Source organism: Synchytrium microbalum (assembly GCF_006535985.1).
Source record: "Synchytrium microbalum strain JEL517 chromosome Unknown SmJEL517_scf0025, whole genome shotgun sequence".
Taxonomy (NCBI): Eukaryota; Fungi; Chytridiomycota; class Chytridiomycetes; order Synchytriales; family Synchytriaceae; genus Synchytrium; species Synchytrium microbalum.
The window spans coordinates 299,687-318,003 of record NW_022158374.1 but is presented as its reverse complement, the minus strand read 5'-3'; the positions used below and the strand labels follow the sequence as shown (position 1 = coordinate 318,003).

Genomic DNA, 18,317 nt, shown 5'->3' with positions numbered 1-18,317 from the left:
TGCATCCCACAACCACTTGTATAAACATTTGAAGGGGGCGGTTTGTTTGAGTTCTTGAAGACAGTATAGCACAGGGATCTCTCTATTCCATGCAATACTAGAATTATAGCCTTCATTCCTCACCAACACGTTTTATCACGTGTTGGACCGACACGGCATAAACGACACATAGAGACCTCCATCAATCGGATTTTACACGCGATTCTTACTTGGAAGTTCTTTAAATCCCTAAAATTCCACTTGCCACCAAAACAATCATTTTCCTCTTCCTCCTTAAAAAAACTCAGGATCCAAACGCGAAAACGAACCCCGGCAGCATAACGACCCTATTATGTGACTCTTCCTTGCTTTTCCGCTCTTCGGATATCCAGGACTTTTGTTTGATTGGGGGGTTCCTAGTGCAAACATACAAACCTCCGTCGCAAACTCTAAAAATCAAAAATTGGGAAGCTGCAGCTGGATTATAATTCTCTTTTTAACGTGGTAGTATAAACATGGTTGGGATAGCTATACCGACCTCCATTCCAATACTGGTTGGAGCCTTTCTCACTGGAGCAAACGTGTCATTGAATATTGTTGGTATGTGACGGATGTGTTGATTGATGAGAAGTGAATTTTGCGTCAGGTTTAATATTACCCTTTTGAAGACTACTATTATTTACATTAACTTTTCCATCCCTTCCTCTATTCTTGATCGTGTTTAGCGTTGGCTAATCACGGTCTACCAAAATGGAAGACCATCTTCTCTGATCGTGATAGACAACGTGGCCTCACTCTCCTAATGCTCATTGCATCCATCAACCAAATGTTTGTAGTCTCGCTTCAAGCAGTTCGTACAGCTGATCCGCTATACAGTATCTTGCTGGCGTTTATGAACTTTTTCATTCTGGTAAAACTTGCTCGGCTCGGCCTCTAGTCAGCTGTGCTGTCTCTGACCCCGGAAGTTATCTTTCGAGTTGTCATGCATCTTACACACACCTCGTCTCAACAGGTTGGACTGATGATTACAATCCACAACTCTTTGAATCGTTTCTACGTTGCGAGGAATTCGACCCGCAGGATTCAGCATTCGGATTTGGAACGATTCAATAAGTGGTGCTCCTTGTTGTACCTATTACCATTCATCTTTATGATTCCCGTTTACATCGTTCTTGGAAATCATGTATGTGACGTGACTTGACGTGGTTTTTTGCGTCAACATTTTTCTAACATTCAAATTTTCTTCTCTCGTTGCAAATAGTTCCCACTTGGAGAAGTCTTCAACACAGATCCCCTATACACCGCAACATTCAAGCCCTACATATTAGCCACTCTGGTGAGTTTCAGATTACGCCCTTCTGTTTTAAAAATGCAATTTGTTGCGGCATCCACGTTTTCCATGCAAGCCTTCCTCAGAATCGCGCATTCACCATTATTTTCCAACAATTAGATCTTCTTTTCCGAAATCCTCGCAATGTCAAGTGACGTTGCCCTCTTCCGTCAAATCTGGCAATCTCAAGTCGGTATCGAAAGCTCGGCAATGAAGAATGCTCCTTCTACCAACCCAAGAAAAATGTCCGTCTCAGGAACCGGCGCACGTCGTGGATCATACACCACCGAACAACAACAAACACAAACAGGAACTGTTGGTGGTCACAACACATCCTGGATATCTTCAACCTCCGCTGTAAGAAATTTCATGTTGATTTATATCTTGATTTGGGTCACAATTGCTATGGACATCACCGACAAGATATTGGGTTTTGCGTAAGTGTTGCAGGTGTTTCAATTGGGTCTCTATTGGTCTCGATGCTCACGCTCGACTCCTTTCTCCCCATTCAATAGTACTACACTACCAGTTCTTTTTGACGCCTCCATAACCATGTTGACTTTTACTTTACGAGCTGGTGCAAACTTATCTTTTGGAAACACATTAAAAGTCGCTGTTGAGCAGCGCCAAACTACCATGAAGGCCAGATCATTCAACAGTGAAGTTCCAGCTGGTAATAGCCGTGTGATGGATGAGGAATCTAATGACGCATAAGTTTCTCTCTGTGTTTTGGCAACGGGGCTATGATTATGTAGTTTTTGTTCTTTCTCTCTGTCTGTGTGGATGACGTGTGCGGGTGGGTGATGTGGTGATGATGTAAAAGGATGCTTTCCCAAACAGTTGTAAAAATTCTCTAGAATTGAAACCTCTACATCTCGTATATCAACAAGGTTGTTGTTTATCGAGTGATTTTGGGACTTTGGAATTTCGCGTTGGACCGAGCATAGCACTAGCGGACGGTCTCTGGTGCTTCTCTCCGTACTATTTCAATTTTGACTTTTATTCTTTATCCAGTCTCGAAAGTGACCAAAAAATCAGTTCCGTCTTCGAGAGCCGACATAATACACTATACGATCGCTCACTTCAAGAGCCAATATTCACTTACATCCATTTTCTATTGTACATTACACGTAAATCGAGCGTTTTTACCTACTGCTATACTACAATTCTATGTCATAATCTTCATACACAGCGTTTATCACGTGCACTCGATATTTCGCATATAAGATAGCCTCGTTTCAAAACACGAACTCAAAGCAAGTCATGATCAATACATGACATCATGCTGCTTGCTTTCTAACTGGAATTCTTGCATCCCTCACAAGATCCTATCAACCACTTTCGACCCTCATTTACACACGAAGGAAATCAGGTCGGAAACAATATCTATATGAGCCAACCCTCAGGATTGGGGGAGCTTCAGGATCACTCAGGGAATATTCAGGCTGTCATTTGATTCGAGGTATATGTCCACCCTCACGCCTTCGTTTAAGAAAACAAACTTTCGGAAATCAAAAAAATTTAAACTCGTTCTTGTTGGTCAAGTCCGTTTGTCATCTGTGTGCCCCGTAGGACGGTTTAAGGAAAATGGTGGTTGGAATAGCTATACCTACTGCAATCCCCGTGTTGGTTGGGGCATTTATCGTTGGTGCAAACTTGGCATTGAATATCGTTGGTATGTGTTGATTGACAGCAGAAAATTAGCCAATTCCGCTTCTCGGTCTGCTCGTATTCTGAAAAATTCTTTTTTCTTTGATTCCATGTCTTTAGCGCTTGGTATTCATGGATTTCCAAGATGGAAGACCATCTTCTCCGACCGTGACCGTCAGCGCTGCCTAACGCTGCTCATGTTGATTGCATCCATTAACCAGATGTTTGTCGTATGTCTCCAAGCTGTTCGGACGTCCGATCCGGCATGGGATGTATTGATTGTGTTTATGAACTTTTTCATTCTGGTAACATTGCTTGGCTTGACTACGAATTTTTGCTGAACGTTGACAATCTCCTGGGTTCTGATAGGTTGGCTTAATGATAGTCATACATAATTCCCTCACTCGCTTCTACGTTGCCATCAATTCAAGCAAGAGGATCCATCATAGCGACTTGGAACGATTCAACAAGTGGTGTTCCTTGTTATATATCCTGCCATTTATTTTCTTGATTCCTGTGTATATCGTTGTTGGAAATCACGTAAGTTTGCTTCCTCGTTTTCGTGACAAACACATGAATTAAACGAAGGGTTTGTTTCTTTGCTAGTTCCCAAACGGCGAAGTGATTGTCGCTGATCCACTATACGCCGCAACCTTCAAACCGTACATCTTGGCTACTCTGGTGTGTTTTCATGTTGTCTCTGATTCTGATGACCCTTTCGCCCTCTTGTCAATCCCCAAACAAAAACCCACATCCCAAACAAACTCATACCATAACATCCCTAATCTAAAATGTAGATCTTCTTTTCCGAACTCCTTGCCATGCTAAGTGACATTGCGCTATTCCGACAAATGTGGCAATCTCAAGCAGGTATCGAAAGCTCGGCAATGAAGGACGCTCCCAGCTCTCCAAAAAAGGTCACTCTACCACGTCGAACACCATCAACAGTCCCAAATACAGCATCTCAAGGATCATGGATGGCTGCTACTGCTGCTTCTCCAATGAGGAATTTTGCACTAGTGTATCTGTTGATTTGGTTTACAATCATCATTGATATCATTGCCAAAATTTTGGGATTCACGTAAGTTCTTGTGTTCTAAGATTCACATGTAACAAAGAAGAGAAAAAGACTCAGATCCAACCTGTTCTTGATAGGACCACATTACCAGTTCTGTTTGACGCCAACATATCAATGTTAACGTTTACACTGAGAGCCGCTGCTAATCTAGCATTCGGAAACACTTTAAAGGCATCCATTGAATACCGATCCAATACTCAGCGTGCCAAGTCGGTGAACAGTGAAGTTCCAGCTGGTAATAGCAGAATAATGGAGGACGACGAAGCTAGTGGTGTATAGAGGCATATTCTGTCCCAGCCGCAATATTATGTAATGTTATTGCTACTTCATGATGTCGTGTTGAGATGTGAAATGGGACGTGTTGGATGAAAACACAGGCGTGGTGAGATGATATGAAAGATACCTCCAAAAATATGTACAATTAAGAACAGAAAAAAACGATCTTGTCAAAATCAACTTCCATATTCCCAAACATCCAAGAGTGTAGAAATCAGCTTACAACTGCTAGAACGCGTCAGTCACTCTCACACGAGCTGCGAGTGAGCGTAACGATTTGTTTCATCTTTTCTTGGTGGTGATTAGCTTGAGAGATTCCTGTTTCGTAAAGGGTCGCGTGGTGAAACAAGCAAAGATTCGAGTATAATGAGATGATATACAGGGGGACTTAGTCTCTTTATAGCTTGATATGAGCGACCGCTATAAGACGTCACCGCTTTGAATGTCCGCAATCATTGTTTTTGCGTACAGCTCCTTGTGGACTGGTGGGAGACGCGTTATAATAGCAATAGGAACCAATAGTAGTGTTGTTGAGTGTGGTATACAGGTGTATTGTCGCGACATTACCTGGTCTTTTCTTCCTGTCACAAAAGCACTCCCCACGAAAAACTACCAGAACAGTAACCAACTACCAATACAAATAGTAACCTCTAGCAACCATGCCTCCAGTAGATCTTTCCAAGCTTCCCGAGACTGTCACTCCAACAAGATTCAACAAGCGTGACTTGTATGTCTGCGTTCGTCTTTTTTCAAATGCCGAACGTTACAATTGACATGTACCCCAATTTAGAATCCTCTACGCTATTGGAATTGGTGCTGATGAGCTCAAGTTTGTCGTAAGTGTTTGCTTCTATACAGCTTTTGATGCATTGGTCTAACATCTTGCTATATCTAGTACGAATTGGGTAGGACATCGTGGAAGCTATATTGCATCACTTTTGTTCCATGAGGCATGCGGATGCTGACATGAATTTCTAATCTTAGACAAGGACTTCCAAGCAATCCCAACATACCCATTGGTCTTGCCCTTCCGAGGAATGAGCAATGATGTTATTGACTTTGTCAAGGTGTGTTACATCGCATCCATACAGCACACTTAGTTGACGCTTTTGACATTTTCGTATGGTCTTATAAGGCTTCAAGTGAAGGAAACCGTGGCCAAATTCCCGGAATCAAGATTGAACCTGGAAAGGGGTTGGACGTGAGTATCACTGTGGTTGTGTTTTGGGTTGTTACAGGAGAGTGCTTGTGTTTGGACTGATTCAAATCTACATTATAGGGTGAACGATACATTGAAATCATTCGCCCAATGCCTCTTGGGGGTGACTTCTTGATCAAGACCAAGACTACAGGAGGTATACATATTTGTGCGCTACGAACTTTTTCAGCTAGTGTAACAGATTGCTGACTTGACACTTCTTGTATAGTATACGATGTCGGTAAAGCCGCAATTATCGAAACCGAAAATCTCATAACCGACAAGAACGGTGTCGAATACGTTAAGCTCGTCGGCCAAGGTTTCATTCGTGATGCTGGTGGATTTGTAAGTGTTTTAATAAGGATCCGTTGCCACTTGATATGGCGTTGTGATGAGACTGTGAATCAGAATTAGCGTGGGAAACATCAAATCTGCTGGCTGAAATGTCGTTTTTTTCTCTCCCCTATAGGGAGGTCCAAGACCACCAAAACCCAGCTTGGACACCCAAATACCAAACCGGCCAGCTGACAAGGTAGTCACGTACAAGACTTTGCAACAGCAAGCTGTTATCTACCGTTTGTCTGGTGATTACAATCCTGTAAGTCCATCCGATGCCCATGACCTTTTCTGTACTCGTTGCTCTCAAGTGAGATATGTCTGACCATTTACCCTTGAATAGCTTCACATCGACCCAGAGTTCTCTGGCAAAGTCGGAATGAAAGTACCCATTCTCCACGGTTTGGGTTCTTACGGACATGCTGCTAGAGCTTTGTTGAAGGCCTACTGTGATAACGATGCTTTACGTTTCAAGAGCATGAGGTACGCAAAGATGCAAAAAAAGTTCTGCCGCTGACCATTCGATGTCGTTTTTCGGAAACATTACATTCAACACGATATAACTTGCACAGGGGCCGATTCACCAACATGGTTCTACCAGGCCAAACTCTATCCACTGAAATGTGGTTGGTACGAACTGAAGGAAACAAGCAATTGATCGCCTTCCAGACTAGAATTGTCGAAACTGGTGTTGTCGCCATTGGTGGCGGTGTCGCTGTTTTGCTCACAGCTGGTTCCAAGCTTTAAATGTTTTGCTGAGAATGGTAAAAGTTTGGCCGGGAGCGCTTTAAAAAAATGAATGAAGTTTGGTAAAAAAAACTCATGAATAAAATCGAAATTTGATTTTCAAACCCGGCCGAATCGTTTCTCGTCATTGCTTCTGCTATTTTACCATAATTTCGTACCGCGATGAAGTATTCCTCGTTTCCCAGAAAAACACGTCCACAACAGGAAACGACCAAACAACAATGCATTACGCCCAATGCAAGCGAATCCTAGTAATTTTCAGCGATTGCGAGAATGACAGTTATGGAACTGATATGTATCAGCTTGCTTTGCTAAGTATGTTGAGGACTTCTCGCACTTCCTCTTGTTTGGCTGACCGTTCGCTCTAATCAAATCCCTCAATTTACAATAGTCAAAGGTTGCTACGCATGTCTCAAGGATTTCGAAATTGTATTTGCTTCGCCAAAGGTTTATGTCATTATGATTCACATCATTATGATTACATGCGTCATCTTGAATTTGTGTGCTGAAACCAATCGTTCATTTGCTTTGGCAATAGGGAGGCCATTTTGGAAAGAATCTCGAGTCTGTGAACCGTGCTCAAATGGATGGTGACTGGTAACTTTAGCTTCTCTATCATTTTTTCGCCGAAAGATCTCATCCCGACAAACATAATTAGCCACGAAGCACTTTCAGCCCTCGAATCTATCCATACCATTCGAGACTTGCACGACCTCCACGCGAGAGATTACTGTTGTGTCATCTTCCCTGGATGTATCGCATCATTATACGATTTACCAAACAATGCGTTGGTGCAGACATTTACATCATCAGTCTTTTCTCACGGAGGTGTTGTATGTGCTATTTCAGAAGGTGTTTGTGGGATTCTTGAGTGTAAGATTTCTGAAACTGGGTACGTGACTGTGGTGCTGTGGGACAGAAAGCAGAAGGTGACAGTTCTGCCTAGTTCTCAATAATTGCTCATCTTTAGAGCATACATGGTCAAAGGCCGCAACATGACATGCTGCACCAACGAAGAACTACAAGACTCGCATCCTACGACTCCCATCTGGCCTGAAACTGTACTTGCCAAACATGGTGCACGTGTGATAAAGTCTGGCAAATTTGAAAGCCGGTGTGTGGTGGATGATTCTGGACGCGTCATCACGGGACAGAATCATCGTAGTGCTCATCAGTGTGGAGTGGAGGTGTGTAATGCGATTTGGAGGGTTATGGCAAGGCATGGGATGGCAGGTGAAGCGTCTGCTGAAGACTAGTAGGGCTTGATTGTGATTGCAATGCGTAGTAGAGCATGATCCATAATGAATTTAGCTAATTGGATTACGAATTAAGTGCCGGTGTTGACTTCCTTCCAAGTGCAGTCGCGTTTTTGGTTCCTGTCGCCAAATCATCACATAGTCATGTTTGGGCACGCGTCCACGTCCAATATCTCGTAGAAAACACGTTCGTCTCCTCATAAAGAACTTTATCACACCATCCAAAATGGTTTGATTTTCTTGACCCCCCACACGTTCGCTTCCCCAAACACACCAAAAAGAGTAAAAACGATAACAATACAGATCTACGAAAACAAAAGAAAAAAGCAAAGTAAGTGAGTCCTGATATGATATGATCCATTCATCACTCCATTCATCATTCTTCAATTCAACACAGTCTCTTCACCAAAAATACTGACTATTTGTCTCTACCATTTCCAGCCATATAACAATGACAAACATGGCTATCGTGTACATCTTGACATTCATCACTCTCATGATGGCAGGTGCCATGGCCCAGGATGGCTGTATTACGGTACGTCCATTCGTTGGCATGTTCATCAACATCAACATGTGCAGATATGTCATTCAATAATGACATCAAAGTACTTGAGAAAATGATCAAAGAATGAGACCGTGATCATCCATTGATCAGTATCATCAATCTCCATCATTTTTCTCCCCCTTTTTTGGGGTGACGAATGATCTCGTACATGATGATAAAAACCAAACATATCAAAATTGATCGTCAAGCTTCAATATCATCAAACTAACATTCGACTATTCTCATCGGCATCATAGGGAGCAAATGGTATCCTCATATGCCCCAATACTCAACAAGCAGTTGGAACCCCAGTAGGACTAGCTGCACCAGTCCCATACATCTTTGTTACGCCGACTCCAACTCCAACTGCAATCCCTCCATCTCCAACGTCAGCTGATAACTTGACGCCAACACCACTTTTCCCTACTTCTCCATCTACTGTCCTTATCACACGACGCGTCACTAAATCATCAACTACCACCAAATCCACTACTGGCAAATCCACCATTGGCAAACTCGCAACCAGGCCACCTGCACGCGTTACGATGTCATCTGCAGTACCCAGTAATGTCGTTGGCAAATCTGTCGGTAGTGGTGTAGGCAGCAATGTAGTCCACGTCACCTTGTTTGTCGGAATGGTTGTAGTCACCTTGGTTGTCACGATCATCACATTGTGAGTATACCTATATATACGTGAGAGAAGTGTGTAAGATATCAGATTTGTGGGGTATTATAACTTTTATAGAAAGCATCTTGTATAGAAACAAATTTCAATAACAAAGAAACGTTGATCGTGTGATACTTCTTGATCTCGATCGTTCAAATGGCGCCGATTTAACATGATCGAAGGTGCCAGGTTTCCAAATCTTTCAACCTTCATCCCTCGATCTTTCGAAAAAACGTTACTCCACTCACTCGTTGTCAAAACATCACGAAGCGACAGTTCCAAAGCTGGAGAGCCTCCAAGAATCCAAATCGAGACATATAGCAAGTAAGTGGCGATCAATCATCCTCCATTCTTCATTCCTTTGAATTGATTTCCTATTCCGATTCCGTCACATGTTAATATTATTTTTACTTGATCTGCCCTAGGTTGTGGGTGATAATAAAGAAACGATGAAATATATAGTTCTATTATATATGTTGATGTCATTGGCATGGGCTCAAACTCCTGGTTCTGGCTGCGTCCAGGTACATGGCCATCATCAACATCAACCAAGTCGATCATCCTAAATCATGAACAAATTTGTCGTTTCTATTTAAACGACCACATCATATCATTATACTGATCCATCCACTCCATTTCCAATCAACTCTTGAAACTAGGCTGGCAACCAGTTGATATGCCCAACTGGTAGCGCACAACCCACAGACATTTTCACTCCAACGGCCGTGGAATCTCAACGACCATCATCACCACCATCTATAATAGCATCATCATCACCATTATCGCCCTCTCGTGTTGCACCTCCATCAAACATCGCAACGTTTGCTCAACAACTTCAAAGCGCCACGTCACAACCACAAATCACGGTTGCCGCTGCTGCACTAGCTGGACCAATCCAACAACTGTTTGCTACAACAGCAATTAGTACCATGACACGTCCCGCAAACAAGATTGTTGGTACTACAACTGTTAGGGCAGCTACTTTACGACCAATTAAGGCTACTGGTGGTGGAAGGGGTAAAAAAGGTCAAGCTACACTAAAGCCAAAGGAAACTGGTGCAGGAGGTGGAGTAGGAAATGGAGGAACTGGGTCGTCATCAGGTGCTGAGTCCAATATGCACGTTGTTACTGCTGGATTGGTAATGTTCGTGATGCTGGGTGTCACTATTGCTGTATTCTTGTAAACCCGAATGGAAAAGATGGGAAAGTCTCTGTTGTCATACTGTATATCAAGCCTTGGTTGTAACGATGCTCTCTCTCATCACTTTTTTAAAGACTAGTCCAAATGTTTTATTTTACCTTCTCCTTGTCGATATTGCATTTCGCTAAAAGGCTTTTTTCAAATCAACACAAATATAAAGTCAAGTAGTTCAAGTCAGTATTCTTTGTGTTTTCTCAAGTTGACATTTCGATCATGAACTTGCCTGTGCTAGTTTGACCTGGTTTTGTGACAAGGCAATTGGGATTCGCCCATTCCCTGAACTACCAAAAAACCCATCTCCCAAAGAAACCACAAGGCTGAATGTTATGAATTCAGAAATACAGCTTTATTGTGGTGCTTTTTAAAAAAACAGACTGAGGTAGACAGAAATGTGGACAAAACAGGATGCAGAGAGATCCACTTCAAAGCTTTGCTCGGCTCTGGGCAAAGACACTCTGTAGTTTCATGAGGAGCTGGTGCAAGACTCAATGTTAGGCACCAGCATTGTATTCAAGGACGACCAAGGGATCCACATACCGACATGTTACCCTTGAACTTGAGTTTACCACTCATGAAGGCTTGTTGACCGTCCAACTTTCCAGAAGACATGTCTAGCAAGTCTTTGTCTGCGACAGTCAAAGTGACACCTATTGTTTGCAAGGTGATTTAGTGATGGCAACACCACAACATCTAAATTGTACACTTTCACATACCAGCCTTCTTGCCAGCCTTGTCAGCGGGACCTACGCCAACTTCACCAGTACCATCCTTCAAGTCGAAATACCAGGATTGGATTTTTCCATCTTTGCCCTTAACGTCTAAGGTGTGTAGGTGTTGATTTGGTTGAGTGAGAAAGATCTGATGACAGCGGAGAAGGGAGATGTGACAAACCAAATTGGAAGATTCCAGCAGTTTTCTTGACCATTGCCTGAATTGAATGGTGATTATGCGGTTAGACTCTTGATAAGTTTGGTAAAAGTTGGGAAAACAATGAGATTACCTTTCGTTGGTCGTCAGATTGGCTCTTTGAGGAGAGATATGTTTGGTTAGAATCTTCAGCTGCAAATGAACACCAAAATTGTCATGAAGTCACCTTTAAGCTGGCAGCCATCTCTACAAGGAAAAAATGATTAAGTAACAAACATCTCAAAGTATTTTTTGCACGAGGAAGAGGGAGCAAAACATCCACTCACGTTCAAAGACGGCTGAAGCAACATATCCATCAACTTTGATACCCATTTTGTTCCGATTGGAGTTTGTTTGGTCGATTTCTTTGGTTGTGTTGGTGTGGTGAGAAGTCGAGTAGATTCGCTTGATCATGTAGCCGAGAATAGAATCAGGCAGATCTACATCGGATCCGTTTTCACGTGTCAATCGCATTGTACAAGACAGCACAGTGTATGAAACGCGTCATAATCTGTTGTTCATCTCGTTTCAATGTCTTAAATCCTTTACTAAACATTCAGCGTGGTGCAATTTCACAAATGTCGCGATTGTTATTGAGACCAGCAACGAGGCGCATCATAGCAACAGTCAATCATATCAGAGCAATGTCTACTGCCCCGCAAGGTATCTATTACTTCTGTTCTGTGTTTTTCTGGAAACTTGTTTTGTCAACATTGGAACATTTTGAAGCTCAAAGTTTGGAGCTTTGGCAGCTATAACAACAAGTGATTTCAATCATTTTGTCAAAATTTCGCTGATTATCTTGTTGAAGCCTGTTTTGCTGTTCGTTTTTCTCAACAGCTTGAAAGCTTAAGCCAAACATTCATCACATAGTTAGTCCATTGGTTACAACCCAATGGCTAGCCTCTAATCTCAAAAACGTTACTGTCGTTGATGGTACCTGGTTTCTGAATCCACCTGGAACTGTTCCAAGGAATGGTTTGAAAGAATACAATGAGAAACGAATTCCTGTGAGTTAAAAATTGAGACTACATTCACGTTTTTTGCTGATTCTACTCACAATTAATATTCTCAGGAAGCACGATACTTTGACTTGGACTTAATCGCAGACCACGATACAAAACTCCCACACATGTTACCAACTGCTGAAGTGTTTGCCAAACATGTTGGTGCTATGGGGATATCGGAAACTGATCATGTTATCGTGTATGATGCGTTGGGTATCTTTTCGGCTCCACGTGTATGGTGTAAGTTCGCTTCGCAAACTGTCGTTTGCAGTGGTGGTTTTTATAATCCTATGAGGAACAATTCATTTGGAAAGGAAGTGGCCAAATGATAGAAGCCTTCACGCATTGATTTGATTTGCAATAAGGTGTCTTAGCCGAAAGAATATCCTAAACCATATACTCATGATTTCCATCACTATCAATATCGACACATTTAATTAACTTTCTTTTCTCTATCAAAGGGACATTCAAAGCTTTCGGCCATCAATCAATATCAGTTCTAGATGGTGGCTTCCCCAAATGGATTAAAGAAGGACATCCCGTCGAAACTGGCGCTCCAAAAACATTTCAACCAAAACCATACAATGCTACATATCAGCCAAAAATGGTTATTGATTTCAAGACTTTGTTCCAACAAGTTTCCGATTTCAGTAATCCTGATAATGGAGTTATTGTTGATGCCAGACCTGCTGCAAGGTATATGGGTAGTGCCTGTTCGCTTTTTTTGGGTGGCTCGTATTGTTAGCTGACAAGCTTTCTATAATAGGTTTGCAGGCACAGTACCAGACCCACGCGAACACCTAGGTGTCGTCCCAGGCCACATCCCAACATCAGTCAACCTCCCATTCATGAATCTCATCGATTCTGAAACTGGAACAATGGTGTCTACAGACAAGATAAAACAATTGCTGAAAGGTATTCGTGTTGATTTCACAAACCCGAGACAGATCATTACTTCTTGTGGTAAGACGAAAGTTTGCATTTTACTGTGCTAGTATGAATTCCTTGTACTCTGCGTGTTTTTGTTTTGTTCTAATGAGCTTCATTTTACAGGGAGTGGAACAACAGCAGCAGTCATCAATCTCGCACTTGAGATTTTAGGGAGGAAAGAGCAAGTCGTGTTGTATGATGGAAGCTGGACTGAATGGGGCTCCAACAAACAGACGCCAAAGAAGTCTGCTGCTAATTGATAATGTATTGCCAAATTTGAATGAATACGATGCATGATGTACAAAGATTTGCTTGTTAAGGGTGAAATTTTTACTTTCAGTTTGAACAATGTCATGGTTCTTCAATGTATTCGGCTTTGGCTTGGTGCTGTTTCAAGAAAATTTTGGTTGTGATATACGAAGTCTTGTGATTATGACTTGACATTATCACCGTCTATTTTTTTTGCTTGAACCATGCCTTCTCCGGTGTACGTGGGGTTTGAAAGCTCCCTGGGAAATCCTAAGGGAAAGGCAAAGACATCCAAGTGCCCAATTCATGTACGAGCACCCTTTACACATGGAATTACAATGAGATTTCTCAGCTGGCTTTCATCCATTGTGCTTGCACCCAATATGGATTCATATCTCTTTCACATTTATTCTCTGCCACTCTCTCAATTCAGTAGGGACATCCAAAGCTTTTCATGATGGCCGAAGCATCTTCATATGTGTCGAGATGGTGGCGTCCTCAACTGGATTAAAGAGGGACATTCCATCGAAACTGGCACTCCCGAAAAGATGCAAACTTTGCAACGCTACATATCCACCACAAATGGCTGAGATTTCAAAACTGGCCCTCTTCCAGCTAGTTTTGGACTTCAATCATCGTTACAATGGAGTCACTGTGGATGCTAGACCTGCTGCAGGGTGTTATTCTTTTTTTTTGTTTCTCGAGATCCACAATATTTCACGGTCAAACTAACCTCCTTTAGGTTGACAGTCACAGTCTGGGTCCGGCGAAAACATCTAGGTGTCGTGCCACGCCACATCCCAACATCCGTAAACCCGTTATTATTGAATCACGTTGATTCTGAAACTGGGACCATTGTATTAACAGTCAAGATGAAACTTTTGTTGAATGATATCCGTATGAAATCAAACAGAACCGACAGAGAAGGAACAAAGGATCTTCGTTCTTACGATAGCTATGTTTCAATATACGGCACATTGACAAATGACTCTGCTTTCATATACAATATGTCTACCAGGCCACCACCACTATTATATAGCACTCTCTAGCACAATCATCACCACAATACAAACACTGTGCTTGTCACCGCCACAACCAACAACACAATCCCCATGACCACATCATTCAACACAACCTCAACAGCACCTTGACTCAACTCCTGTGCATCTTTCGTTGGACTGAGAGGTTTTATTGGACGCATCCTACGTGCCCTCCTGGTGCGTGACTTTGAATTATAATATTTGGTTGTTGCCAATGATGACGTGGCGTACGTTGTTACTGTTGTCGTGATGGGAGCTGGATATATTTGAGTTGTAATAAAGATGATTGTAGTGGTACATGTTGTTGGTGTGGGTGGTTGGTCTGTTGGTGTAGGTGAAGCATCGTCAGTGTTGGTGGGTGTGGGTGAAGTCAGGAGTGGCGATGGTATAAGCGGTGATGGAGAAGGTGAGGGTGAAGGTCGTTTTGGCTGAAAAGGGTTGTTTGTGGAAGGGTCGCCGACTGGCAGACACATGGCTATGCCATCTCCTCCCTTATTGAGATTTCGTTGGAGTTGTGATTGCTTTGCTTCAAATTTGTAAATGTATGTTCAGTTTACCACGATGCAACCAGGTTGAGCTCCAGCGAGCGATAGTATGAGTGTTGTTAATAATAGCAAGATGAATAAGGGCTTCATGGTTGTTCAAACAACTAGAGTGAGTGTGAATTGACAAAGGTGACAGGGTAACCTGTGCCGAATAAGTGTGATCTACTAATAAGTCGTTCATGGATTTGAAGTAAGCTAAGCCTATTTAGCGATCCAAAATGAGCGCATACCTTGTATGGTTCTATGTTGTTTGAAACTTCTTGCTTCTACTGCGTTGCAGACATTGCTTGAAAGGTAGGAGTTCTAGCAAGAGTTTGATGATACTAGCATTGACTGCGTATCGAAAATACTTCAATAATGGCTAGAAGATGCGGTGTAATATTGAACAACGTTTCGCAACAAAATATAACGACCAATTCAAAATGGCTAAAGGATCTCCTTAAACCCAAGACCTTTATGGAGAAGTCTCGTTATGCAAGTCTGTTATAGTCGTTCAAGTTTAGAGCATTCACTCGAGTCTGACTTGCAAGCCTCAGTTCCTTTCTTCGAGAGCTGAAAATGAATCGAGCCTTCCATTCACTTTTTCATTCACTACTTTGGATTGCTCAACCAAATTTGAGATACCTGGATCTCACGAACGAGATCTGCTGCCACATTGCCGATACCTATTAATACTTCGCTCAGAACTTTTAGCCAGCCTGATCTGATTGGATTTTTTTTGAGCAGACAAACGAAAGGACCAGGGGCAGGAAGTAGAAAAAACCAATCTAACTGCGAACATAACGACCGCACCAACGATTCCTAAAGATCTGGCAAAGATAAAATATCGCTTGGTAAAGCAGCTGTGAGTTGCAGGAATGGCTCTCACTTGTCAAAGGTCCATCGTGCAACAACTCTCAAACATTTACGAATACAGTGCTCCCAGGTATGACTTCGATGGCGGGATACCTTCTGTCAACAGTCGCAACAACAGATTAACACATACTTGCAAATCAAATTGTAGTTTCAATTATACATACTGTGGCAATATTGGGGATGGAAGGGGGCTGACGGCTGGTGTGGTTGGGTTTGCAAGTGCAACGCACGGTCAGTAGCAAAACGCCTCTTCCCGGGAGTTTATCACAATACTAACCGACGTTTTTAATCAAACCTTCTAGATATGAACGCTGTGATAAAATCATACTCGGCTCAACTGCCCGCAAACAGTACAAACCCATTTGCCTCGTACCTCACCACCCTCCAATATCTCGACACAACAGCATCAGCCGCAACGGACTCACTCACAGGATTTTGCAGTGTATGGACATCAACAGCATCAACCGACCAAAGATTTCGAAACACACAACTAGATCAAGTCGAATCGATATACTACACCCCATCACAAACCCATGCCAATAGCTTGAAACTCACTACTGCTTTGGCTCGAGGACAAATGTATGATGCAATAATCCAGCACGGAGATGGCACCGATGTGTCGAGCTTGAATGCTATCATCCAGAATGCAAATACTGTCGCACTGCCACCGAGCTCTGGAGGGAGTGAGGTTGTTTGGTTACGGGCTTTTTTGAATGCGAGGATGATGGTGTTGAATGGTGCCAATGGTGCGACCACTGCTTTGTGGCAACAAAGTACATCCAGAGGTACATTGTGGAATGAAATGATTTTGATCGTGTTTTGTACAATTGACTGTACTGCAATGAGGATCTAACAAACAACGTCTCAATATTACAGTCCGATCATATCTAGCAATCCTAGACGCCGGAGACGTAAACTTTGCAAACAACCAAACAACATACGCACTCGACAATTCAGGAAACCAAATAACAATCACTTGCAACATGAACCTCTGGAACGGATGGACTCCCAATAGCACCGTCACCGCATCACCTACTCCCATCGCAGCACCAGCAGCATCTAGTATAAATTGGCTTGTCATTGGCGGTGTCATTGGAGGCTTGGTATTTGCTCTTGTGGTCGCAGCGCTCGTCAGATACTATGTCTTCCCAAAGAGATACGACACGAGCTCTCCATTCTCGTCGAAATATGGTGCCAAGTATATGGAGGAAAAGGAACGAGAGACTCCACAACCACGGTATCGTCCGAATTCGTATTATGGGGAAGGGTATCAGCCTTCTGCCAGAGCTATCAGGTCACATTTTTAGGAGAGAGAACTACACAAAAAATTAGGTTGCCAGTCATTGGATGTACCGTTGGATGTAACATATATAGAAGTAGCGGTTTTTAGTAGATATTATTTGGCAAATGTTTGAAGAGTGATAGCGACAAATAAACAGAGTTGATCGGTTTCCATTTGGCATACTGTCGCGCTTTTGTTCGTATTTGACAGGAAATGGCGACGTTTTCAAGCAGCATGTACTAGGACAATTGGACGTCGTTCAAGAAACAAACTTCTTACAACATTTGCCGAATCACTGTTACCATCACCCTCTGTAATATTGCACGTGAAATGATACTCTTGATATCATCCGTTTTAAATACGCAAAACAGCGGACTGCCGTTTTTTTTAACTCGCTTCCCTCAAAACGAGGTGCAGAGCACCAGCAATAAGGTGTCAAACTTCAAAGACACAATGAGAACCTAATACCGCCTGTGAATATCTGACGCGAATTTATACTTCTTAAGCACTCGATGAATGTCTTCTTTGACTAGCCAATCCCTTCTTCAATCGCATTCCTCTATCGCAAACTCGTACAAATTCAGGAAACTCGTTCACCAATATAGAACGAGCAAACCAAGGGCGGATACCGGACAGGATAGGCATGAAGCTCTGGAGAGTCACTCCATCCAGGCATTCAGAGCTGTCTGGTTGCTTATTGCGGTCCTAGACATGATAAGAACTCAATTTGACAAATCACGTTATTTTCTGCCACAAATTCAAACATAGATCTAAGCATCGCAACGGCTTCTATCTCAGTCTAGGAAGGCAGCATCTCTCACTACTCCATACTGCTGTCAAGGGCACACACTGCCAGTCCAGAGTGCATCCTGCCGGCCAACATTTCAAGCCGGCATACTGAAGACGGATTTCAAGTTTTGTGACCGTCTTCCCACCACCAGGTACTATGCTCATAGCCCATTTATATATGACGGTCACCAGCCCGCTCGCCCACGGGGTTCCAGACTGACCACGTTGTAACGTATGTCCACGTTACAAAATGGCGTGGGGAGGGAGAAAGTGGGAAGTAGGCCCCATAATGCCGGGGAGACTATGCTGTTGGTACCGCGCACTCCCTCGCTTGTCGGTCAAGAGGTGTTCTTTGCAAGACATGTCAAGCAAGCACGCCGGTGTATGCTGTTGGTGGAAGCAAGAAGCTCTAAGTTGGCAATGGTACTTATTCTGTTGAAAACAACCTAATA

General features: G+C 42.7%; 2 protein-coding genes across 2 annotated transcripts; both read left to right on the top strand.

Moving 5' to 3' along the window:
• Positions 1–4,972: 4,972 nt before the first annotated feature.
• On the top strand, positions 4,973–6,594 carry SmJEL517_g04105 (uncharacterized protein; the record flags this gene model as incomplete). Its single annotated transcript, XM_031170033.1, has 10 exons — positions 4,973–5,040; positions 5,104–5,149; positions 5,209–5,218; positions 5,298–5,380; positions 5,449–5,514; positions 5,593–5,668; positions 5,741–5,856; positions 5,981–6,109; positions 6,191–6,330; positions 6,420–6,594. 10 exons carry the CDS (start codon positions 4,973–4,975, stop codon positions 6,592–6,594), a joined length of 909 nt encoding a protein of 302 aa, XP_031024053.1.
• Positions 6,595–11,812: 5,218 nt separating this feature from the next.
• On the top strand, positions 11,813–13,365 carry TUM1 (thiosulfate sulfurtransferase; the record flags this gene model as incomplete). The annotated part of the gene is made up of 6 exons (XM_031170032.1): positions 11,813–11,831; positions 12,042–12,178; positions 12,244–12,415; positions 12,637–12,871; positions 12,942–13,138; positions 13,229–13,365. The coding sequence occupies 6 exons, from the start codon at positions 11,813–11,815 to the stop codon at positions 13,363–13,365; spliced, it is 897 nt and encodes a 298-aa protein (XP_031024052.1).
• Positions 13,366–18,317: the final 4,952 nt, after the last annotated feature.